The sequence below is a fragment of the Pyrus communis genome, chromosome 14 (assembly GCF_041283825.1).
Source record: "Pyrus communis isolate YQ-2024b chromosome 14, ASM4128382v1, whole genome shotgun sequence".
NCBI lineage: Eukaryota > Viridiplantae > Streptophyta > Magnoliopsida > Rosales > Rosaceae > Pyrus > Pyrus communis.
Window position 1 is genome coordinate 10,222,374 of NC_142578.1, and position 27,211 is coordinate 10,249,584.

At 37.5% G+C, this 27,211-nt stretch overlaps 2 protein-coding genes and 1 pseudogene across 3 annotated transcripts; all 3 read left to right on the forward strand.

Moving 5' to 3' along the window:
• The first annotated feature begins 3,457 nt into the window (after positions 1–3,457).
• LOC148691207 (uncharacterized) lies at positions 3,458–6,178 on the forward strand. The gene is made up of 4 exons (XM_088683943.1): positions 3,458–3,653; positions 4,608–5,312; positions 5,416–5,731; positions 6,172–6,178. Exons 1-4 carry the CDS (start codon positions 3,458–3,460, stop codon positions 6,176–6,178), a joined length of 1,224 nt encoding a protein of 407 aa, XP_088540069.1.
• A 13-nt stretch (positions 6,179–6,191) lies between these two features.
• Positions 6,192–6,605, forward strand: LOC148691208 (uncharacterized). Its single transcript, XM_088683944.1, has one exon. The coding sequence runs from the start codon at positions 6,207–6,209 to the stop codon at positions 6,603–6,605; it is 399 nt and encodes a 132-aa protein (XP_088540070.1). The 5' UTR covers positions 6,192–6,206.
• A 1,695-nt stretch (positions 6,606–8,300) lies between these two features.
• Positions 8,301–14,353, forward strand: LOC137712250 (uncharacterized; annotated as a pseudogene). The gene is made up of 15 exons (XR_015955540.1): positions 8,301–9,054; positions 9,588–9,709; positions 9,809–9,897; positions 10,003–10,038; positions 10,309–10,405; positions 10,492–10,545; positions 10,640–10,729; positions 11,100–11,164; positions 11,300–11,796; positions 11,879–11,966; positions 12,065–12,196; positions 12,418–12,983; positions 13,220–13,456; positions 13,553–13,696; positions 13,868–14,353. The product of XR_015955540.1 is annotated as an uncharacterized LOC137712250 (transcript).
• Positions 14,354–27,211: the final 12,858 nt, after the last annotated feature.

Consider the following 27,211-nt stretch of genomic DNA (forward strand, 5'->3'; position numbering starts at 1 on the left):
ACACCGGGGTGCAGGTTTATGAGCTCTCAATGCATCTCAATATAACATGTGCAACTCATGGCAACCAGTACGACAGTATCGAAGTTGCCTAACTCATAACTGTAGTCATGCTATAACGTAATCGATTCAACTAGTACCATAAACTCACCTGAACTTACCTGGGTGTCCTGAGTTCACCTTTGCACTTGAAAGCATTCCCAATAATTATATGCAAGTAATATACATATGGATATATCATGATGCAATCTACTACTCAACCATGTCGTAGCATTTTCAATTATAAACAATATGGTGTGAAGTGTACAATCAGTAACGCCCTACTCCCAAACTACTTATTTTCAGGGATAATTATCCATGACAACCCAATTAACTTTAGTTTAACTAACTAATTCACAAAACTAAAACTTGTCTTTACCAATTTCCTTCGCATTACTCAATTTCCCAAGCAAGACTTTTGTCTCAAATATTTTATGGCTGCATCTAACGTCTCGTTAGACTGCCTACGTACCCTAAATAGGGATCAAGCCATTCGTAGTTCATATAGGTACTTCAAGCATTCACAATAATTATATGAAGGTAATATATCTAATCAATTTAAAAGTATCGATAGAACTCTCAATAATATGCACAATAAAAAGGAAAAGATCCACTCACCTGGAGTCCACGCTATACTTCTCTAGCACGCGCATCGAGGCGTCCTGAATGATCGGTCCCTGCCACGAAGTCCAAAAGTGGACGGAAGATGGTCAATTTTGCCCATGAAGCCGGCGGTTGCCTAAAACTTCCCGACGTCGATTCGTCGTCTACGGTGGTCCAACGGGGTCAAGGTTGGTTGAGTGTTGCTCCTGGGATGATGGGCTACAAAGCCCAAGTGGTGGAATCGGCCATCGCTTTGCCGATTTGCCGGAAAATTGAGAAGGGTGGCCGGAGCACCATTGATTTTCGTCAACTTTCGTGGCCTCAAACTTCCACATCCCATGGTTAATCAAGGTGGTTCTTGGGTGGGTTTTGTAGAGGGGAATGAGAGCTTCAAGATGGTGGTGGTGGCATCGAAAAACGCCACCGTAGTTGGCCGGAATCGGCCTTGGAAAATGGGCACCCGCGGTGGGTGCAGGTGGACGAAAACCCATTTCCCTTTTTTTTTTTTTTTTTTTTTTTTTTCCTCCCTCCATTTCTGATTGGGCTTCCCCCACAAAGTGGGGATTTAATTTAAATAAACACTAACCTTGAATAACCAATTTCGAACGTCCGTAACTATACCGTTATAATCCGGACTCGCAAACGGCTTTCGCCTATAAATTCGTACCAATGAGTACTACGAGGATATGCTAAAAGAATAAGTCCCACATCTTTCAAGTTGATGGTCAACGGAAGTCAAAGTCCTTGCCTCTAAGGCAATTTCGTAAATTCACGCTTTTAAAATAAAATAAAAACGTAAAATTTGGAACGGGTTGTCACAAATTTACCTACATTTAAATTAATTTACCTACTTATAAAATATTATACTAATTTACCTACATTTAAATTAATTTACCTACTTATTAATATTATACTAATTTAACTACTTATTAATATTATACTAATTTACCTACATTTAAATTAATTTACCTATTCCAAAAAAAAAAATTAGTAATATTAGATAATGTTCGAATGTTGTGGTTTTATGCTTGTAGGCAATTAAATAAACTTTTAATCTAATGCACATAAATCATGTAGGTAAATTAGATCATTTTGAAAGTAAACTAGACCCTTTAAATTCTGGTTTGATGTAATAGGTAAATTAGATTATTTTGTAGGTAAGAATTGTGCAGAACATATGGCTTTTGTTTTGTGTATTAGGGATTGGAATATTAGCCGAAGCTGTTTTAGGTTTATTGTTGTGTTGGTAGGTAAATTAACTTATATATGTAATGCACAAAATTATGAAATTAGTATTATTATTTTTCAATTGGCACGTTAGAACAATTTGAAAGTTAATACATTGAATATACAATGAATGGCATGAATTATTTTGTAAAATATATAAAATTAATTAAATGGATATAACAAGTAACTGATCCAAAAACCCCATCCAAGTATTAATAGGGGTAGTTTAGGCATTCGAAAAATACACAATTTGAAAAGTCAAACTTAATTAAAGAATTTGTTTAGTTGGAGGCTAGTCAATGGGCTTTATTTAAGAAAACAAAAGAAGATGGGTTTTAATAGAGGAAAATATAGTTTCAAGGGGTAATATCAAATTTTCAGTTAATTTTTATCAAGAAACCTTAATTACTTCAAATTTGCCCCGGCGAGTAAATTAAGTTGAACTTCGTAAAAAGTAAAATTTTAAACTACTTTTGTTCTTATCCTTTGGCCCAGGTTTACATTAATTTAAACTATCAATTGAAGAACTTTTCGGCCAATAAAAATGTGTTTGTATTATGCAGTTTTTGTATACAATACAGATTGGAGATTTTATTTTATTTTATTTTCTGAAGAAAAGATATTACTTATATACTAAAAGGAAGGAATGATAAACTCAACCTCACAATTGACTAACAATAAGAATTCATGTATATAAAAAGCGACAAAGTCACGTATTGACCTGAAGTAGTTGTAGGAGTCTGTGTCTCCAACAACTTCATTAATATCTAGTGGTCTCCCGAGATAGTATAGCTTCGTTACTTCTAACAGCATTACCATACGATTTTGGCCTTCTACAAATCAAAGAACTTAAGCGAAGAAAACCTATCTACCGGTCCATATTGTACTCCATAATAAATGGTGATTAGCGTGCAAAATGTTGGAAGTGAGAAACTGGCCAAACTCAACTTCAATTCCATGCATATCTTATTCGAAGCGGTTTGGCTATTAAGATTTTCAATGCTACTTTAGAGTATTGTATATCTCAGAACATCACAAATAGTTTTTATTGGTGATTTTATTGAAAACTAAATATGTTGATATGGGCTTGGCATAATTCTTGACAAGAAAAATGGCTTAGCAACTGAACAAGCATATATACAACGACACATGCAAAACATCGTTGTTCACGTGATTTAAACTTGCAGTTGAAAACTTGCGTTTGAATTTCTTTTTCCTAATATCGCTTTCCAAATAACATAAGAACGTTACAACATAAACATGCATGCATTGCATAACTCACAGATACCTGTGAATCATAGCTACGTGCCAAATTATTAAGGTTTAACAAGTTCATCACAACCGTCGAAAGTCACCCTTACATGAATCCATAACCAAGAGGGTCCCAAACTTCAAGGGTCAAGGTACGAGTACGCAAGGAAAAATTTTTAATTGTCACAGGAATACAAGTAGTACATTACGTGTTTTAATAGAATTGGTGAGAAATTTCATTTTTTAACTTATTAACTTTTTAGTACACATATCTCATAATTTGTACAATGACACGTGATGTACCACCTCATGTACCGGTCACAATGAAAAATCTAGTACAATGAAAAATCTAGTACAGTTGGTAGAGGGGTCCAAACTTCAAGGGTATACCCAGGGACGGATCTACAGAGGGTCCTGGGAGGTCCCAGGATCCCTCGGCCATCCTAAAATGTTGCTAGAAATTTTCCGGAGGACCCCTCGTACTCGAACACGAGGCCTGTGCAGACTGTCTGTGTTGCTGCAGCAGCAGGTTGCGGGTTGCAACGGAGAAGAAGAAAACAGGGGAGAAGAAAGAAAACAGGGCATTAAAAAAATTGGTCCAAAACGCAGTGTTTTGGCCCTTTTTTTTTTTTTTTTTTTGGTTAAACCAATGAAATCAACATTTGCAATTGGTCCACCGTTTGCAACATGATTACATATTCTTTTTGAAAGTCAGCCCCACATGGGCCATCTTTCCTGTCATCCCTTTCACTTCTCCTTTTCCCGTTCCTTCCACTTCTTTTTCCCCTAATCCCCCCATCTTTCTTATATTCACCCAAAACCCTAAATTTCTAATCCCACCCAATCCCATATTATAATTACATTACTCCAATATTATACCTCCACTTGTTTCATTCTCCAAGCCACCACTATTTGGTTCCAAATTCAAGAAAGTTTTTTGGTATTCTAATCTAATCTCAATTAAATTATATTAGATATTGGTGGAGATTTTTAGTCTATTATTGATATGATTGTTGATGTGTTTTATGTTTGTATACTCATTTTATAATTGAAATTTAGATGGAATTTTTGTTTATTGGTTGATTGGTATATGTTTTGTGTTTTTGGTTAAATGTGTAGTTTAGAAATAAGAAATATGGAAAGATTTTTCAAGCCAAAGCCAATAGCACCATCTACTTGTTCGGGTAGTTCGAGCTCAAGACAAAATGAGTGTGACATTGATTTTAATAATCTTGAGAGAGACCCAGGAAAAAGAATTTGAATGAAGGACTATCCTTCTAATATTCAAGATGAGGTCCGCAGAGCATATTTGCAAATGGGACCTTGTAGGCCTACAAAGTATGAGTTCCCATACACTTTGCATGCAAAGAAAAAGCGACGATTTGTTGTTTCGTGGTTTGAAGAATATGATTGGTTGGAGTATAGTATATCTAAAGATGCGGCATTTTGTCTTCATTGCTATCTCTTTAAAATCAACTTTTCACAATTAGGAAGCGATGCCTTCACTGGGGTAGGCTTTAAGAAATGGAAGAATGCAAGAGAATGTTTTGACAAACATGTTGGTCCTATTGGTAGTTTCCACAATAAAGCTAGAGAAGCGGCTAGTTATCTAATGAACCAAAAGACACATATTGAAGCAGTTGTGATCAAACAATCAGAAGAAGAGTGTATGAAATATCGTCTTTGCTTGAATGCATCAATAGATTGCACTAAGTTCTTGTTGCGACAAGGCCTTCCTTTTCGTGGCCGTGATGAAAGTGTCACTTCGAATAATAGGGGGAATTATTTAGAGCTCTTGCAATTCCTTGCAGATCATGATGAGAAAATAAAGGAAGTTGTGTTGGAAAATGCTCCGGGAAATCTCAAGCTAATAGCTCCTTCAATTCAAAAAGATATTGTCAATTCATGTGCCTTCGAAACTATTAAGGCTATTATGAAAGAAGTGAAAGAGAGTAAATTCTTTTCTATAATGGTAGATGAATCACGTGATATTTCAACAAAGGAGCAAATGGCGGTGATTTTGCGTTATGTGGACAACAAAGGTCAAGTAATTGAAAGGTTCGTGGGAGTCCAACATGTTACCGAAACAACTTCAAGTAAACTAAAGGAGTCCATTGATGAGTTCTTGAAACTACATGACTTGAGCTACTCCAACCTACGAGGTCAAGGTTATGATGGTGCGAGTAATATGAGAGGTGAGTTCAATGGCCTTAAAAAAAAAAAATTTGGATGAAGAAAGTTGTGCATTTTATGTTCATTGTTTTGCTCATCAACTACAATTAGCTCTTGTTGCCGTAGCAAAGAAAAACTCCGATGTTGCCGCTTTTTTCACATTGACTAATAGTTTGGTAAATGTTGTTGGATGCTCATGTAAGCATCGTGAAGAACTTAGAGAGAAACAACAAGAAAATCTCTTGAAAGCTATTGAAAATGATTGTCTTGAAACGGGGCAAGGGTTAAATCAAGAAACTAGTCTCAAACGTGCTGGGGATACACGGTGGAATTCACATTATGGTGCTTTGATTAGTTTGATTACAATGTTCTCATCTGTGGTGGATGTGCTTGACATGATTGTTGAAGATTGCTACAATGATAGTGCTGGTGAAGCAAAAAAGTTATTAAAAGATTTACAATCTTTTGAGTTTGTGTTCCTCCTCTTTTTGATGAAATCCATATTAGGAGTTACAAACGATTTGTCACAAGCATTGCAAAAAAAAGATCAAGAGATTGTGAATGCAATGGCTTTAGTCAAGACATGTAAAGAACAACTACATTGCATGAGGAATGATGAAAATTTTGATCTTTTGGTTGATAAAGTATCATCTTTTTGTGTTGAACATGAAATTGAGGTGCCTAATATGGATGATTTATATGTCATTCAAGGGAAGTCATTGCGTAAGGCTCCAAGAAAGACCAATCATCATCATTACAAAGTGGAGCTCTTTTTCGAGGTCATTGATTTCCAACTTACAGAATTAGATGATCGCTTCGCTGAAGGTAATACCGAATTGCTTATTTGCTTGGCATGCTTGAGTCCGAATGATTCATTTGTAGCTTTTGATAAAGAGAAGCTTGTTCGCCTTGCTCATATGTATCCTAAAGATTTCACGGATCGAGATAGATTGGCACTTCAAGATCAACTTGATATTTACGTTCATTTTGTGCGTTCTGATAATGATTTTTCTCAATTGCGGGGAATTAATGAGCTTGCTAAGAAAATGGTGGAGAAAGGGTTGCATCGAACATTTGCATATGTATATTTGCTTGTTCAGTTGGCTTTGGTTTTACCGGTTGCAACTGCTTCAGTGGAGAGGGCATTTTCTGCTATGAATATCATTAAGGGTCCACTTCGCAACAAAATGGGAGATCAATGGTTGAGTGACAGCTTAGTTGTTTACATTGAGAAAGATGTTTTTTCATGTATTGGTAATGAAGCTATCATGGAACATTTTCAGACCATGAAACCTCGTCGTGGACGCTTAAATTAGAATTTTATAGCTTGTAATATTGTTATGCAAATGATTTTTGAATAAAATGTATTATATTTAACTTTTCAATGTTATTTTTGTCTATAAATTTTTTAACCTTTATTATTGGGACCCCCCGAGTTTAAAATCCTGGATCCGCCATTGGGTATACCAGTTCTCAACAAGTGCAGTTACTACTGAAACTTATCCTATTCGGCATTAGGCTGCATCTGTTAACTAAAATTCTATAAAATTACCAGTTTAATCCTCTAATTAAAACAGAACATGAATAAGAAATATGGGGCATAAATGTATTTTCATACAACCAAATTTTGTTGTTTTTTTTTCCAAAACCTCACCTACATGTAATCCTAACATATCTCTAATTAAAAAAAAAAAAAAAAAAATCTTCCCACTCCCCATTCTCTATCAGTCTCTTCCTCTCTCTTTCTATTTCAAAAACAAAAATAAAAATTTTTCTTACATACTTTGTGTGTGCCTATATGCTAGTAATATAAAAAAAACCACTTATAAGTTTATTATTTTACATGTATATTCACAAAAAAATAAAAATAATAATAATTAAAACAAGCAGAACCTAAAAAAAGAAAAAGAAAAATAATTAATAATATATTATCTTTACTAATTAATAAAACACTCATTGTCAATCAAAACCCTATGAAATTACCAGTTTAACCATCTAATTAAACAAAACATGAATAAGAATATATGGGCAGAAATATAATTTCACACAGCCAAATTTTGCTTTTTTTTTTCTTTTCGAAACCCCACCTACATGTAATCCTAATATATCTCTAATTAAAATTAAAAAAAAAAAACAAAATGAACTTCCCACTCCCACATTCTCTATCACTCTCTTCCTCTCTCCTTCTATTTCAAAAAAAAAAAAAGGAAAAAAAAAAAGCCAATATGGTTGTGACGAAAAATTAGTAACTAATGAAACAAATTGATTTCTAAGTCCGCGACTATTCAAATTAAAGAAGATATGTTGTTCACTACTACGATCTGGTGGTATTCCTCTTCACTTGAAGATCAGAAGTCTTAGGTTCGATTTTCATGAATGAAGAAATCGACACCAAATTAGACTGTTCTTTGTGTGGCTTAGCCGAATGGAAAAATATCGATGTATTTAAAAAAAAAATTAAAGAAGGTATACATATATATGACACCACATTTTTTTACAACTTGCACACATTTTAGGAGACCCACTTTCATGTATTTGACGATCGAACTATTAATTTTCTAGAATATTATTTATAGATCATCTTTGTAAGGCTTAGAGAAAATCCAAAACCATTAAAATATTTATTTGAAGTCAAGAAAATAGATAAATATAGTTCTGCAAAGAAACTTTAAATCCTTAATTCAACATTGATAACCTTTGTAAGATTAGAGAAGATTCAAAACTATTAAAATATTTCTTTGAAATAAAAAAAAAATAAATATAATTCTACGAAAAACCCTTAAACACTTAATTCAACTATTTAAAGATTTTGGATGCGAATGAGTTTTTATAAACATTTTAAAGTGGGCGTCAGACTCTTCAAATCCCTAGGGACCATAATTATAAACAATAATAAAACTGTCCAAACCGAAACCCAACCCCTCCATAACTGCAAAACACTGACACCCACCACTCTTGTATTTAAAAACTAGAAGAAAACCACCGAGAGACAGTCCTGCAAAAGTGGGAACCATACATCTTCACCACCACTCAGTGCCCTCTCTGCGCCGCCATCAACCCACCTTTTTCTTCTCTCCCAGCGATCCGCTTCTTTCGCACCGACCCTTTTCTCTCCTTTTCACATACATACAAACCCCATCACAGGCGACAACAAAAAGAAAAAAGAAACAACAAAAAAACAGAGCAAGAAATATCAGAGGTTGAGAAAATTCGTTGTTTTTTTCGGGTTTTCTTCAATTCTCTATCAAACCCAGAAAACTGTATTCAAATTTTTTTTTTGTTTGTTAAAATATCGAAACCTCGGCATTTGAGCGTTTTTGTGAGAAAAATATTGATGTTTTTCGTGGGGTTTGATCATTTTCTTCTGAGAGTCTGAAAGGTGGTAAGGTATAGTAGTTAATATTCAAAACTTGCAGTGGTTGAGTTTTTGTGGCGAATTTGATGTGTTTAGATACGAAACTTTAATGGTTTCGGTTGTGTGACGATTTGTGTACGTTGTTTGATAGATTAGAGTGTCGAGAGAGAGAGAGAGAGAGAGAGAGAGAGAGAGATGGAGCAGAAAGGCATATTGCTGTCGGCTTTGGGCGTGGGGATGGGAGTGGGAGTGGGGCTTGGGTTGGCTTCCGGGCAGATGATGAGCAAATGGACCGTAAACGACACGATGTCCAACGGCATTACGCCAGATAGGGAGCAGGAGTTGCTACGACAGATCGTTGATGGAAGAGACAGTAAGGTCACGTTCGACCAATTCCCCTACTACCTCAGGTCACCACCATTCCTATATTCTTCAGTTATTTTCGATTATATCTTGTTTTCTATGATTCTTTGAAGGGTTTGGATCGCCAGTTAATAACGGCCTAGAAGTATTCCCCGCTATTTGAATAGCAAGTTCGATATCAGTTTATTATGGATGGTTCATGGTATGAATTTGCTTAGAATTGTCTGCGATGTGTTTGGATTGCCAATAGTGTAAATATATCATTATATCATTAAAAAAAAATACAAAATTGGATATTTTTGCAAGTTTGTGATTTTTAGAAATTTGGTTTCAGTGACTAAAAAAAAAAAATTGATGAATATTGATTAAAGTTGGTGTATTTAGCATGATTTCAACATATAAGAGATTCAAATTGGTCACAAAATTCGGATCATGACATGTGACACTGTACGATTCATGGACACGCATGCTTAGCGCGAGCACATAATTTAAGGACCAAACTTGATGCACATTTCTATGTTTTGTATGGTGTAGTGTTTTCTATATTTTAACACACTTAGGTTGATGAATGAATTTACAGTGAACAGACGCGAGTTTTGATAACGAGTGCTGCCTATGTGCATCTTAAGCGAGCTGAGGTTTCAAAGTACACTCGCAATCTATCTCCTGCAAGTCGGGCTATTCTGCTCTCAGGACCTGCTGGTTTGTGATCTGCAACATTTAGCATCATGTTTGTACTTACATGTACTATCATTACAATCACTCTTTTTTCTCTTTCTTCCCTCCATTTTTATCTTGAAGAACTTTACCAACAACAACTTGCCAAGGCTTTATCCCATTACTTCCAAGCGAAGTTGTTGCTCTTAGACGTGACGGATTTTTCTCTAAAGGTGAGTGTGGGAGAAGTTTTATATAATATGGATATAAATATACACGTATGTGTCTGTCCGTGCTTTTTTCTTCCGCTAATGTTTATAACTACTCGGATTGTGCAGATTCAGAGCAAATATGGCAATACCAACAAAGCATCTGTAAGCTTTCTCTAAAGAATTTCCCGTATGTTCTGTGGAGGTTAATATACAATGTGCACTATTAAGTTCGCTGTTATGTTGTCGACAGAACATAGACTACATCCATAGCCATCCAAGAAAATTGATAAGATGCTGCAATTTTTTTTACAATCCCTCTTGAGATCTTAGTTTTAAACGAGTTTTCTTCACATTATCATGCCCCAAATTTTCTTGACGTTGGTTTCATACAGCTATTCGTATACTTATAAGTTGCTATCATATCTGCCGTAGTCTTTTAAAAGATCTACTTCAGAGGTGACACTTGAGCGGTTGTCTGGCCTGTTTGGATCATTTTCACTCTTTCCGCAAAGGGAGGAACCACCAAAAGGTATTGTTGGAAACTATTCTTACAAATAGAGTATTGTATGGTTCTGCACCCTCGGGCACAGCACTCACCAGGAAATCCTCTTTCAGGCACGTTGCGAAGGCAAAGCAGTGGTGTGGATCTTGGATCAAGGTATTGGGAGGGTTGTTAGAAAATGAGATTGATTGCTTAAGGTGTTGTTGGAAAATGATTGTATTTTAACAATACATTTATCCTGCACTGGCGGTGGGCTAGAAGGTTCTTGTAAGCCTTGCATGCTTCGTAGGAATGCTTCAGCTTCAGCTAATATCAGTAACCTTGCTTCGCAGAGCACTTCTGCAAATTCAGGTTCCTTCTTATTACTGAAAAAAAATAATATTGCAAGATAGAGCTAGCTGTTAGTTCTTTACTTTTTATCTTTTATATGTTACAATCTATTTACAGTGCGCCTTCTAAAGCGTATGACTTGATCTGGTGGTTGTGATGGAAGTTCGTTGAATCTTTGAAGAACAAAAGAAAGGAACTTCTATTTGAAAATTTGTTTAAGAAAATTATTTAGGAATTGCAAATCAGTTTTGACATCGTGATCCTTTGCACTAGCTTACCCACATGCCCTACGATACATTTTTCACGCTAAGAATTTATGTGGTTTCAAGTTTTCTTTTTTCTGTCTTTGTTTTGTTCTTTTGATTTCTGCTAAACCGTTTCTGTTTCCTAGGTGAGTTTAAGCGCACAAGCAGCTGGTCGTTTGATGAAAAGCTTCTTATACAGTCCCTGTACAGGGTAATTAGTGATGTTTTTTCTGCTACATTAAGATTTTTGGCAGTCAAGAGCCTATTATACAAACAAAATTTCTTCTTTCAAACACTTCTCCGTTACGGATACTGATTGGTGAGATGAATTTTTATTTGCTTTCAGGTTTTGGTTTTCGTCTCAAGTACTAGTCCCATTGTGCTGTATCTCAGGGACGTTGACAAGCTCTTATCTAGATCTCAAAGGATATATAACTTGTTCCAGAAAATGTTGAAGAAATTATCTGGAGCCGTGCTGATCCTTGGTTCACGAATTGTGGATCTCAGTGGTGACAACAGAGAGGCGGAGGAGAGGCTTACTGCTCTTTTACCTTACAACATCGAGATCCAGCCCCCTGAAAATGAATCCCATCTTGTCAGCTGGAAGACTTAACTGGAGGAGGATATGAGAATGATTCAGGTTCAGGATAACAAAAACCACATCGTGGAAGTACTTTCGGCTAATGATCTTGATTGTGAAGATCTTGGTTCGATCTGCATCGCAGACACAGTTGATCTCAGTAACTACATAGAAGAAATTGTTGTATCAGCAGTTGCTTATCATTTGATGAATAACAAAGATCCTGAATACAGAAATGGGAAACTCATCATTTCTTCCAATAGGTATGGCTTTTTTTAATTTATACCTATAATGATTTTTTCACTATGAACATTCCGTGTACTCACTGCTTTCTCTGTAAATCAGTTTGTCCCATGGATTAAGCATATTCCAAGAGGGAAAATACAGTGGGAAAGATACAATGAAGCTGGAAGCGAAGGCTGAAGTGCCTAAGGTATGTTGGACGAGCATTGTAATTGTATTATTTTATAACTCGTGGATAACATATGGAGTACTAGATTAATCATTCTCTTGTTCATCCATTAATTATAGGAAGGAGGAACTGAAGTGTCTGTCGGTGTGACGACAGAAACAAAAACCAAAAGCACTGCTACTGCTGCAGAGACAACAGCTGCAGCAGCAAAAACGGATGCTGACAATTCAATTCCAGTATCAAGAGCTTCTGTAAGTCACCAATTTTCTTGTAGTTTCTGTTTTTTATGTATTGTGCTTGATAGCTAAGTTACTAATAGAAAACATAAAAGTCCATGCCATGGGCTTTTGAGTGTTTCTACTCATAGATTGTATGTTGTTTATACAGCCGACATGCTTCCTGCAGTGTACCATATATGCGGTTGTCTCTTCCCTGTACTGATATTGAGAAATCACCATGTACTACTTAACAGGCAGAAGTCGATGATGAATTTGAGAAGCGCATAAGACCAGAGGTCATACCAGCAAATGAGATTGGCGTAACATTTGCTGATATTGGTGCCATGGATGAGATAAAAGAATCCCTTCAGGAATTGGTAATGCTCCCACTGCGTAGACCGGACCTTTTCAGCGGAGGCCTACTAAAGCCTTGTAGAGGTATTCTGCTATTTGGTCCCCCTGGAAGTGGGAAGACCATGCTGGCGAAAGCCATTGCTAGGGAGGCCGGAGCAAGCTTCATTAATGTATCCATGTCTACCATTACCTCCAAGTGGTTTGGCGAAGATGAGAAAAATGTCCGAGCTTTGTTCACTCTCGCAGCCAAAGTCTCTCCAACCATTATATTTGTAGACGAGGTTGATAGCATGCTTGGACAGCGAACAAGAGTTGGAGAGCATGAAGCCATGAGAAAAATAAAAAATGAGTTTATGACTCATTGGGATGGGCTCTTGAGTAGTCAAGGAGATCGAATCCTTGTTCTCGCTGCAACCAACAGACCATTTGACCTTGATGAAGCAATCATCAGGCGTTTTGAACGAAGGTACCAATGCATCTTTTATAACTTTTAATGCTGTCGTATATTCTGTTAACTAATCTTATCATTATGGAGTTCAGGATAACAAACTGACATTGTTAAGACAAATTTGATAAAACAAGTTTGCAGTGAATGTTAGCGAGATATAGCGGGTGCCATCAATGGAAGTAGCAACATGAAAATTGTTCACATGATTATTTTTTTTTATTTTTTCCTTATGATAACACTGAGTGTTAAAACAGAATTTTGGTGGGGCTACCGACTGTGGAGAACAGAGAAATGATTTTGAGAACTCTGCTGTCGAAAGAGAAGGTGGAAGCACGACTAGACTTCAAGGAGCTTGCAACTATGACTGAAGGGTTTAGTGGAAGTGATCTTAAGGTCTGACTGACTGATATTACTTTGAGCAGAACTTGTGTACAACAGCTGCCTATCGGCCAGTTAGGGAGTTAATAAAGGCGGAGAGCAAGAAGGATTTGGTAAGAAAGTTAATATCAAGACCGCTTTTTCTATGCTGGAGTGACTAAAATTCAATGATAGATTGTCATTGTGTACTTTTATGTTTTGGTTTTTAGGATAAAAAGAAGAGAGCTGCACAAGATGCTTCGGGAGAACGGAATCAAGAAGCTGTCCCAGAAACAGAAGAAGAATCTAAAGAGGAAAGAGTCATCACCCTCAGGCCCCTAAACATGGAAGACTTCAAGCAGGCGGCGAATCAGGTATGTTCACCAATTTAACTTCCATTCGAGTTGTTTACATGCACTATCCATGAACTTAAATTTTTTCACCGACCTACTGCCGCATCAGGGGTTGCCATTCAGATTTATTTTTTATTTTTTATTTCTCTTCTATTCAAACATCGGCTTTATTTGTTGTTCTTGGGAATGCAGGTTGCAGCTAGCTTTGCATCTGAGGGAGCCATGATGAACGAATTGAAGCAGTGGAACGATCTCTATGGGGAAGGGGGATCGCGAAAGAAAGAGCAGCTAACTTACTTTCTATGAGATTGGCGGTGAAAACTAGTACATTTTCCACGGCTAGTTTTGAGTATCAATGATCACCCTTCTTGTTCCTTCAGTTCGTCCTGGCACAGATAAGTCAGTGACCAACATTAAAAAACAGAATTTGACCGATGCATTTCCCGTGAGGCTGTATTAGGATGTGGAAGAGACTAAATCTTGTATTAATCGTATTATTCGCCTGTGGTTTGTGAACGAATGCTCGGATATAAACTGTGTTTTGTCTTGCTGCCGAATTCCGGGAATAAGGCGTGACAACGAGTGTTGTGAACTACTGTTTTCATATGTAATACTAACAGGCGGAACGCCGCTGAGTGTTTAGATGTATGTAACCATATACAGCTTAATTTCTCTTCATTTGTTTCTTTGTTGCTAAATTCCTGACGAGAAAGTGTGAAAAATATAAGGGAACACGAGGGGCCCTCTTGAGTTTAGAATTGTAATAAGAGCGGAATCCGGAGAGCTAGCGTTTTGAAATGATTCCTTGGATTTTAGGAGGCAAGCATCTCAAAAGTCTAAGGCGCCTAAACTTGTTGCTGTCCGATGACCAACTTCAAGACCTACTTATGTTGTCCGAAACAATGTCAAGAGTATCTCTAACAGCCTCGAACAATGTTAGTATGTATGGAGCTACGTAAACTTGCGTACGTCTTGTTGACCAAACCATTAGGTATACCACGCCAGTAAATTCGTCTGTACTACTACTACTGCAGCACTGCTATGAGGAATCGAGAGAGGGCACATATGTTGGTGTTTAAATATCCTTGCAGATTTCTTAGAATTGAAGAAGGGGAGTTTTAACGAAACACTCCCGATACTGTTCACTTTTAACGAAAAACCATATTTTTACATTTCCATGGTACTATTCACTACACCTTTATTTGTCATTTTCCATTAAAACTAAAGGTTTTTTGAACTTTTCGTTAGTTTTCCTTAGAAGAAATCAATTCAGTTTTTAAATTTTCCTTGATGGGTGTAATGTGAGTCATTGGATTACAATCATCACCTAGTTTTGCTTCTTTGTGAGTCATAGCTCAACACATGCTTTATCACCTCATAGGGTAGATTACTTGAATGGTTAGGATTGGTTTGATGTGTAAGTGAGAGTAAGGATCTCCCTTCCTCTTTCTAACGGTCATATTCACACACAATGTGTGTGAGGTATCAATCAATGAATCCTCATCTTCGCCGCTACCTCTGAACATTCTCTCTGCATGGGTCCCAGAACTCCAAAACTTCAATCCTTTATTTTAATTCACAAAAATTAACCTAAAATACTAACATGGCCTCTGAGGCCATGTTGATCACCTACACTAGGCGTGAATCCATGTACTCTTCAATGGAGAACTCGATTTGGTTTAAAGTTCATCGGAGCAAATTTGAGCTTCAAAAACCTCGAGTTTTCTCTATTTCAATTCTAACATGGCTGGATAGAGTAAAGCTGAGCTTATTCATGCATCAATTTTCAATGGTGAAAATTATGAGTTCTGGACAATCTGAATGAAGGCTATACTCAAGTCCCATGGATTGGGATTTCATTGAAAAAGGATTTGAAGTCTCATATTCGAAGAAGGGGAAGAGGGAACTTACTGAGGAAGAAAAGAAAAGCGAGTCCACAGTCTTAGACAAGGTTTCACTGAATGAGAACCTGATGAAGGATGCAAAGGCTCTCTGTTTAACTTAAGGAATTGTCTCATACCAAAATTTTCCTAGAATCTCAAATGAGGAGACCGCGAAGGCTCTGGGATATTTACAACATGAATTCAGAGGGGACAAACAAGTAAGAAGTGTAAACCATACAAAGTTTGCACTGATATTTTGAATATACTCGAATGAATGTTGATGAATCCTTGTCTGCTTATCTTACTAGACTGTTTGATATATTGAACCAAATGAAAAGTTGTGGAGAGGAATTGTGTAAGGAACGAATTGTGCATAAATGCTTGATAGGCTTGCCTAAGAATTATGATTCCATTTGATCAGTAATTGAACACTCAAAAGGATCTTAGCATTCAAGAGGTTGTAGCATCCTTAAAAGGACTTAAGCAATGATTGCATATGCATGCTCAGAACATCACTGAGAGAGCATTTACTAGTTTGAATAAAGCTTCCAAGCAACCCAAATCTCATGGGTTCTCTGGAAATTGAAAGTCTCGGAAGAATTAGAAAAATAAGGGGAACTTTCACCCAAGCAAAATGCTACCCAGGATACAACCAAGGTTCCTTGAAAACATTGTGATAAATGCACTATGGAAAATGTTGGTTTGAAGGAAAACCCCAAATGCACAATATGTGGGAAATTTGGTCATATTTCAAGAGACTGCAATGGCAACAAGGGAACACAAAGGGTGAATTATGCAAGTCAACTTGAGAAGACATGAACACTTTTTTATGTGTAATGTCGTGGGTGAGATGAAGATAAATAACTTTTGGTACATTGATAGTGGGTGAGATGAAGATGAATAACTCTTGGTACATTGACAATGCTTGTAGCAAACCACATGATAGGGGATGAAAGACTTCTAATTAATGTGCAGAAAACCTATCTTCCAAGGTGAAAATGGGAACTGGAGAAGTTGTGAATGTTGCTGGAAAAGGCACCTTGGTGATTGAAACCAAACTTGGCAGGAAGCATATTCAAGAAATGATGATAGCTCCTGATCTAGCTGAAAATCTCTTCAATTTTGGCCAAAAGATGGAATATGGGTACTACTTGTTATTTGGAGGTCGTGTTGTTAATGTGTTTGATGGCTACTGGACAACTTGGTAGTTAGGGTGAAGATGATTGGTAACATATGCTTTTCTTTAACTGTGATGCCTACAAATCAAGTAGCGTTGAGGACTAGTGTAACTCACTGTACTCAAACTTTGCACAAGATTAGGGCATTTAAATGAGAGGAGTGTCAAAATGCTTTGGGAACAAGAAATAATACATGGATTGCCACACTTGGAGGAATCAAAGGGAGTGTGTGAAGGCTATATGGTTGGAAAGCAACACAAAGATGTTTTTCCTTCTGAGTCCTCTTGGAGAGCAAAGGTTCCTCTATAACTGGTTCACATAGATATTTGCAGGCCATTGCAAACTGATTCAATTCTAGGAACCAATACTTTATCTTATTCACAGATGATTATACAAGGACGTCTTAGGTCTACTTTTTGAGGTACAAATTAGAGGCATTTGAATGTTTCGAAAAATTCAAGGCAATGACATAACTGTTGGAAATTCAAATCAAAACAGGTTGCTATTGTTGAAAATCAATGTCAAAGTTAGGCATGGAAAGTTAGGCAATGTTAGGTATGGTTGAATAAAAATTATTAGGTGCAATTAATGTGTTTTGTGTGGTAATAAATAATCTTAGTTTAATCATTTGGTTTGCTATAAATACCCAAGCTCTCAAGCATTGTACATCATCCCATTCGAATCCCACTTCCAATTGTGAAGAAGCTTGTAAGCTTTCTTAATCCAACAGTTTGTAAACCTTTCATATATCAAAGTCCAAGTGTTTTGCCAAAGCTTGTTGCTTCCCTCCTTTCTCTATTTCTTTCTTTGTCCAATTTTATTTGAGAGTGCAAAGTGAAAGAGGTGTGATAGAGTTTGTAAACTTATCACCCACATATTTTGGTATTGAGTTAGTAAACTGTCAAATACCAACAATTGGTATCAGAGCCAGAATACCATTCTGGCAGGTGCAGCAGTTATGGCGTCCAACTTAGTGCAACTCCAAGTTCCCACATTGAAGAAAGAAAATTATGAAAGATGGTGCATCCAATTCAAAGCATTGTTTGGATCACAGGAGCTATGGGAAGTTGTCAGTAGTGGGTATGTTGTACCCACTGCCGAGCAAGAAGCCGTATATACTGCGGATCAAAGGAACACTCTCAAGGACTTACGAAAGAAGGACCAAAAGGCGCTGTATCTTCTATACCAGGGTTTGGAAGATTCAACGTTCGAGAAGGTTGCAGAAGCAACAACGAGCAAGCAAGTATGGGATACACTCAGTACAATCTACAAAGGAGTAGATCGAGTCAAGAAAGTGAGGTTACAATCACTTCGAGCAGATTTTGAAACTGCTCATATGAATGAAGGGGAGAGCATCTCCGACTATCACTCAAGGCTCATTGTGATAGTAAATCAGATGAGGAGAAATGGCGAGAGACTCGATGAAGTACGAGTTGTGGAGAAGATACTCCGGTCACTCACATCTAAGTTTGAGCATGTGGTGACTGCCATTGAGGAATCCAAGGATTTGGAGGTGATGAGCGCAGAAGAGCTACTAGGATCCCTCCTAGTTCACGAGCAACGCATTCAGAAGAATGCAAGCCCCACAACGCTAGAGCAAGCTTTGGAGTCAAAGTTGAATATTGACAAACCAAATAAAGGTCGTGGGCAGTGGAACTCACGTCGTGGGAGCTCATCCAACCGTAGCCGAGGACGAGCCCGAGGAAGAGGTCGAGGCTATGCACAAAATCAAGGTCAGTCTCAGGAGTGGAGATCTACTCGAGGAAAGGCGCATATCCAGTGTCACAACTGTAAGCAATATGGACATTATGCCAATGAATGTTCACATAAAAATGGTGAGCATGTCAACATGGCAGAATCAAGTGGAAATACTGATGAAGAACTTACAGTCTTACTAGCACACCATGATTCCAGTAGCCAACAAGATGTTTGGTATTTGGACTCTGGTGCAAGCAATCACATGTGTGGAAAGAAGGAGTTTTTTGCCGAACTCAAAAAAGGGGCCTATGGATCTGTAAGTCTTGGTGACTCCTCAAAGTTGCCAGTTGAAGGCAAAGGGAAGATCAAGATCATCCAGAAGGATGGAAGAGAAGAATACATCTCCGATACCTACTACATACCAGGTATGAAGAGCAACATTCTGAGCATTGGTCAACTGCTCCAGAAAGGGTACATTATACATATGGAGAACATGCTTCTCACTCTCAGGAATGCAAGGAGAAAGCTTATTGCACGTGTTCGAATGTCAAAGAACCGGATGTTTCCGTTGAATTTGAACACAAAGATTGGAAGCTGCAACATCGGTGTAATGGAAGATGAGTCATGGAAATGGCATCTTCGATTTGGCCATCTTAATTTCAATGGCCTAAAGTTGCTGTCAAGTGGAGGAATGGTTCGTGGTCTACCCCAGATTGAAGCCACACGCCAAGTATGTGAAGGTTGTGTGCTTGGCAAGCAAGCACGACTATCGTTCCCTGTTGGTGATACATGGAGAGCAAAGGCACCACTGCAGTTGGTGCACACAGATATATGTGGTTCATTGGATCCCATGTCTTATGGAGGTAATAGGTATTTCATTACCTTCATTGATGATTTCAGTAGAAAGACTTGGGTCTATTTTCTCAAGGAGAAGTCAGCTGCCCTAAAAATTTTCAAGGAGTTCAAGGCACTCACAGAGGCAGAAAGTAACCACAAGGTTGTGGCTGTGAGATCAGATAGAGGTGGAGAGTACACCTCCAATGCTTTCCAAGCATACTGCAAGGAGCAAGAAATTAGGCATCAACTTACTGCTGCCTATACCCCACAGCAAAATGGGATAGCCGAAAGAAAGAATCGAACCATCCTTGACATGACAAGGTCCATGCTTAAGGAGAAGAATTTGTCAAAAGAGTTATGGGCAGAAGCTGTAGCTTGTTCGATTTATTTGTTGAATCGATGTCCAACAAAGAGTGTCAAGAGGATAACACCACAAGAGGCTTGGAGTGGATACGAGCCGAATGTTACACACCTAAGAATTTTTGGGTGTGTTGCATATGCTCAAGTTCCAGAAGCCAAGAGGAGGAAACTTGATGATAGAGGTGAGAAGTGTGTGTTTGTGGGCTATAGTGAAGAGTCCAAGGCATACAAGCTCTACAACCCACTAACTGGCAAACTAGTGGTTAGTAGAGATGTCATCTTCAGTGAGGAAGAGACATGGACGTGGAACAACAAAGAAGTCAGTAAAGAGAAGATCGTCTCCACTGATTTTGAAGAACCAGAAGTTGTACCACCGATTGAGCAACAGCCTGCTCAAACAATCACAACAACTCCAGTGCACAGAATTGCAAGGAGTGGTCCTACATCTAGTGAGGAAAGCAGCTCCTTAACTCCAGTGAGGTTAAGGAGTCTCACAGAGATTTATGGACAAGAAGAAGAAGAAGAAACCAACCTTTTCTGCTTGTATGCAGACCACGAGCCTTTCTCATTCAATGAAGCTGTGGAAGAAGATTGTTGGAAGAAAGCCATGGAAGAAGAGATCCATGCCATCGAGAAGAATGACACTTGGGAGCTGACAAAGCTCCCACCAAATCAGAAGGCTATTGGTGTCAAATGGGTTTACAAGATCAAACGCACTGCAGATGGGAGTGTAGATCGATACAAATCAAGGCTTGTAGCAAAGGGCTACAAACAGAAGTATGGAGTGGACTATGATGAAGTCTATGCTCCAGTTGCGAGACTTGACACGGTAAGATTGCTAATCTCTCTTGCCGCACATCATAAATGGAAAATTTATCAACTAGATGTCAAGTCAGCCTTCCTTAATGGAGTACTTGAGGAAGAAGTGTACGTGGAACAACCGGAAGGCTTCCAATTACAAGGAGAAGAAGATAAGGTGTATCGTTTGAAGAAGGCTTTGTACGGCCTCAAGCAAGCACCACGAGCTTGGAACTCAAGGATCGACAACTACCTTCACCAAAATGGATTTCAGAAATGTCCATACGAGCATTCAGTTTACATGAAGAATGGTGAAAAAGGGGAGTTCTTAATTATTTATCTCTATGTAGATGATTTATTGTTTACAGGAAACAATGAGGCAATGTTCCATGAGTTCAAGCAATCCATGTTCAGTGAATTCGAGATGACTGACAATGGATTAATGTCATACTTTCTTGGCATAGAAGTGAAGCAAGAAAGTGATGGTATCTACATCTTTCAACAAAGGTACATGAGAGACATATTGAAGAAGTTCAATATGGACAAGTGCAACACTGTCAATACCCCAGTCGCAACTGGATTGAAGCTGTCCAAAGGAGGAGAGGGTGAGTTTGTAAACTCAACAGTGTACAAAAGCCTCGTTGGAAGCCTAAGGTACCTTACAATCACAAGACCTGATATAGTTTATGGTGTTGGACTCGTGAGTCGATACATGGAAACACCAAGGGAGTCTCATTGGTTGGCCGCCAAGAGAATTTTGAGGTACATAAGAGGTACTCTAAACTATGGTCTATTTTATAATTTTGGTGAAGATGCAAAATTATTTGGTTATTCAGATAGTGATTGGGGAGGTGACCAAGATGAAAGGAAAAGCACAATTGGCTATGTGTTTTTTCTAGGATCAACAGCTTTCTCATGGACTTCAAAGAAGCAATCAATTGTTGCTTTGTCATCATGTGAAGCTGAGTATGTTGCTGTAGCCTCAACCGTGTGTGAGGCAATTTGGTTAAGAAATCTGTTGAAGTCAGTGTGTCATCCACAAGTGGAATCGACTGTGATTCACGTAGATAACATGTCTGCAATCAAACTTGCAAAGAATCCTGTTCAACATGGAAGGAGCAAGCACATTGATACCAGGTTCCATTTTCTAAGGGACCATGTGAAGCAAAAGACAATTGAACTTGTCTACTGTCACACCAAGGAACAAGTGGCAGACATTTTCACAAAGCCATTGCCAATTGAAACATTCCGGCTACTGCGTGAAATGCTAGGAATGAAGGCGTTTTGATTTGAAGAGGTGTGTTGGAAATTCAAATCAAAACAGGTTGCTATTGTTGAAAATCAATGTCAAAGTTAGGCATGGAAAGTTAGGCAATGTTAGGTATGGTTGAATAAAAATTATTAGGTGCAATTAATGTGTTTTGTGTGGTAATAAATAATCTTAGTTTAATCATTTGGTTTGCTATAAATACCCAAGCTCTCAAGCATTGTACATCATCCCATTCGAATCCCACTTCCAATTGTGAAGAAGCTTGTAAGCTTTCTTAATCCAACAGTTTGTAAACCTTTCATATATCAAAGTCCAAGTGTTTTGCCAAAGCTTGTTGCTTCCCTCCTTTCTCTATTTCTTTCTTTGTCCAATTTTATTTGAGAGTGCAAAGTGAAAGAGGTGTGATAGAGTTTGTAAACTTATCACCCACATATTTTGGTATTGAGTTAGTAAACTGTCAAATACCAACAATAACTGCAATATGGTTACAAGCTGAAATGTCTTACGAGTGATAGAAGAGGATAGTTCATGTCTATAATTTGTGAGTTTTTGCAATGAAATTGGAATCCAAATGCAATTGACAATGCATACATTGGGATGAAGAATGGAACTGTGATAAAAATGGAAAAATCAATGATGCATGATAAGGGTCTTCCATATCAGTTTTAGGCTGAGGCAGTGGACACTGCTGTCTATTTGCTTAATAGTTGCCCTTCTAAGGCCTTCACAAGATGACTCCCTTTGAAGCATATAGTGGCAAAAAACCAGGGATTGCACACTTAAAAATCTTTGATTCTTTGTGTTATGTGCACATTCCTTCAAGCTTGAAACTCAAGCTAGAAAGCAATAGTCGCAAATGCATATTTGTAAGCTATGGAGCAAGTGAGAAGGGTTACAGATTATTTGATCCAGATACTGGGAAGATCATTCTATCAAAAGATGTAACATTTGATGAGAATGCTTGTTGGAACTGGAACCATGAGAGTGAAAATGTAATAATGTTCCAATGTTTGCAAAAGCTAAAAAGGAAAAATGTACGAACTTTAAAGAATTGAATGCATCAGTTGAACTAGTTAATCCTTTGATGGCATCTACACAGTCAACTCAACCAAGTACCTCACAAGGTGAACTGAAATCTCTCGAGTCTATGACCATACTCCACATAAATGGAGAAGTCTGATTGAGATAATGGCTCGATGCAATATGTGCATTATAGAACCTGAGAATTATGAGGAAGCAGCATTAGATGAGTCTTAGAAGAAAGTATTGCAGTATGAGTTAGACATGATTGAGAAGCATGATACTTGGTAGTTGGTTGATGGGTCATTTGACAAACCAATTATTGGTGTTAAATAGGTCTACAAGACAAAGCTAAACCTGGATGGTAGAATACGAAAGAACAAAGCTATACCGGTGGCAAAAGGCTACTCTAAAAAAATAGGAATAAATTACAATGAAACATTTGCCCCCGTAGCTAGGCTTGATACCATTAGAACTTTGATAGCCTTGGCTGCACAAAAGGGATGAAGTCTATTCCAGCTAGATGTGAAATTAACTTTCAATGGAGTTAAGAAAGAAGAAGTATTTGTTGAACATCCACAAGGATTTGTGATAGAGTATGAAGAAGAAAAGGTGTACAAACTCAAAAAAGTCCTATATGGATTAAAACAAGCTCTAAGAGCTTGGTATGATGAGATAGATTCATATTTCAACGAAGCTGGTTTTCAAAAAATTCCAATGAAGCTTCACTTTTCATCAAGTTAAATGGAGACTAAGGTACAATTATCGTGTCACTTTATGTTGATGACATAGTTTACACTGATAGCTATCCAAAGTTACTTGAAGAATTCAAGAATGATATAATGAGCCAATCTGAAATGGCTGACTTCAGATTACTGCATCATTTTCTTGGGATGGGTGTTGTTCGAACTGAGGAAAGTATTTCCATTCATCAGAAAAAGTATGCAATGAAACAAATTAAGATATTTGGCTTAAAAGACTGCAAATCAGTCCAACTCCATTTGCTATGAATGAGAAGTTGAGCGTAATTAGTGGAAGTGAAGTAGCATGTGAGTGTGAAATCAGAAAACTTGTAGGAAGCTTGTTATATCTGATTGCAAGAAGACCAGACATCATGTTTGCAAGTATTTCTAGATTCATGCATAATCCCACAAAGAAGCACATGGGAACAACCAAAAGCGTCCTGAGATATTTTCAAGGTACTCTAGATTTTGGTATTGAGCTTGTCAAAGGAAGGTCAACAACTCTCATAATATATTGTGACAGTGATTGGGTTGGAAGTGAAGATGACATAAAGTAAATTAGGGTATATCTTTTACACTTGGTTCAAGAGTGTTTTCTTGGGCTTAAATCAAGCAAAGCAAAGTATGTGAGTGCAGCAGAAGCTATATAAGAGGTAAAATTATTGATATTTGTTCTTGAAGACTTTGGAGAAGAACAAATAGAAGGAACTCAAATTTTATGTGACAACACACAACTATTGCCATTGCAAAGAATATTGTTTTTCGCCCGAAAACAAGACATATAAACAGGAAGTTTCACTTTATCCAAGAAGCTATACAAGCAAAGGAGATTGAACTGGTGTATTGGAGAACAGAAGAACTAAATTGCTAATATTCTCACCAAAGCTTTGCCAAATGATTGATTTGCTTACTTAAGAGGAATGCTTGGAGTGAAATCTACAAAGAGTTTAGAAGGGAGAGTTGGTGTTTAAACAACCTTGCAGATTTCTTAGAATTGAAGAAATTAATTTTGTTTTTAAATTTTCGTATGAGTCATAGCTCAGTACAGGTGTAATCACATCACAGGGTATATTACTTCAATGTTAAGAATTGGTTTGATATTGTTCTCCTTCCCTCATTCCAATGGTTATATTCAGACACAATGTGTGTGAGGTATCAATCAATGAATCATCATCTTCATCACTACCTTTGAACATTCTCTCTTTTTATGACCCAGAAATCTAAAACCTTCACCCCTTTATTGCAGTTCACAAAAAGTCAACCTAAAACAATAGCAACATAAGGGTGTGATAAAGTCCTTGGTGGGTGAGTCTCTCGATATTGAGTCAAATCTGCCAAGCATCGAAGCACTTAATCCATGGGTAGGAATTAAGGAATTGGACTGAGATAAAGTCTGTTACCTGTTTACAATCCAATTTCCGATTCAGAAGATTAACCAGATGAGAAGGAAGTTATGGCCAACTGAAAGAACAGCAGGAAAGTTCTCTAAACTGGCAAAAACCCAAATTAGTCCTTTACATTATAATAGTTTACGCTTATTTCTTATAGTCATTTTGAAGGGAATAAGGAATTGAATTATAACAGTTAGATCAAAACGAACACAAAGTCGAAGAAAATTGAGTGGAAACAAGGTTTTCTTGAGGCATATTCGAGGTGAAGAATTTTTCAGGTCGACGGGCCGATGGCCCACTCCAACAACATTGATATTGTAGCGACCCGAAATTTCTAATTCAAAAGCCAAATACTAAGGTAGGCCCAAAATAATTCATGGTTAATAAATAGACTCTTAACCACCATAAATTAAATTCAATCATATTATGGCTGCAACTAACCATCTTGTTAGACTGCCTACATACCTTGCGAAGGGATCAAGGTATTCGTAGTTCACAGTTCAATTTTTAACTCATTATTCGAAATTCATCCAAGTGACTAACAATCACGAGCTATGTTCAACAAGTGAAACACACCAATTGCATATCAAATATAGATTCAGAGCATCAAAATTGGCTTAAAAAGGCAGCATTTGCTCACTGGCCACGCGCCACGAAGCGTGGCAGTTTTCGGCGAATGGAAACCTAGTTTTCCGACGAACTCCAAAAATTACCAAATTTTACAGGGTTGTTGATTTTCGTGAGAGGAACAACTTTCATACCTAGGCCAAAGTCCAATTTAGCTAGGAAACACCTGAAAACCTCTATCCGTGTAGAACCCTAGAATTTGGTGGTTTCGATTTGACATCAAAACGAACTCTAACGCCCCGTCCAATGCATGAGCTTGGTTCCTGAGGTTGAGAGAAGTGTATTGGTGGTGATGGTTGCCTAAGTTAGCTTTAGATTTGGTGAATCTCCACCCAAACCTGTCACACCCACCGTGGGGTTCCTCTCGAAATCGAACCTCATTTCATCTATTTTGGGTTGAAAATGGGAGAGGGATTCTTTGGCCTTGAGCTAAGGGTCATTTTGATACCAACCCCGTCGTCAACGGTACTGGTGTGGAAAGATGGCACCGGGTTGAGTCACGGGTCCTCAAAGGGGTCTGATCTCCCTTCCTTTCCTTTTTCCTCATTTCCCCTCATTTCTCTATTTTCTGATTGGGCAACCCCAATCCCCCCCACCTTTCTCCTTTCTCTCCTTTCTTCTTCATCACAGCCACACACGTAGCTCCTGATCAAAGTTCCAACAAATCTAGAGCTTTCTAGATTTACAATTAAATGACCATTTTGTCCTTAACTTTAAACGTCAATACCTCATTCGTTAGAATTCCGTTTCATGAACGGGTTTCGCCTACGCGCTCGTAGTTTCGAACTCTAACCAAATATGTCAAGAAACATGCCAAAATATATGAGGATAAAATACGTCCTCATAAACTTATGTTTTGTCAACGAGGAACATTTCCGTCATTTCACTTCCTGAAAAAAATTTCAGCATAATCATATATTTAAAATTTTTCAGTGTATTACATTTGACCCCCATTAAAATAAATCTCGTCCTTGAGCTTTCTACCTCGAATATCTAAAAGGAATTAATGCTAATTCCACCATTTCATTTATAGTGAATAAAATCATAACCTTAGTCTATGATTTTATTCAAGCCTCCAGAAATAAATACTTTCACGAAGTAATCATTTATACTCATGTTTCCTACCACGCTCATTGGCAGAATAAATATTGAAAATTCTATCCATACACATTGGCAAAATAATACCAATCATCAAGCCATAATCCTCAAGCCTAAATAAATACTAGATTACCAACCACATCTATCGTTGGTTAGATAAATACTAGCATCATAATCACAATCATTGGTAAACTACTTACCATCATTGCCATATTCATCATTCACAAAACAATTATCATAAATTCTCATCCATAACCATCCAAATAAATATCCAAATTTCAAGCCATAATCATTAATGGCTAAATAAATATCACAATTTCAAGCCAAAACATTAGAATTTCCAACCAAAATCATTGGAATTACCAATCATAATTATTGGTAAAACCACTTAATATTATTGCCGTTCTCATCCATGGAAAAACAATTATCATAAATTCAAACTGTAACGATCATCGGCCAAATAAATGCCAAAATAGCAAGCATTAATCATCAGTGGCTAGGCAAAAATCACAATTCCCAGCCAATCCATTTAAATTGGCAATACAAATATAAGAGATTCCAGCCAAAACCATTGGAATTTCAAATCATAATCACCGGTAAAATCACTTACCATTATTGGCTAAACATAGTCGT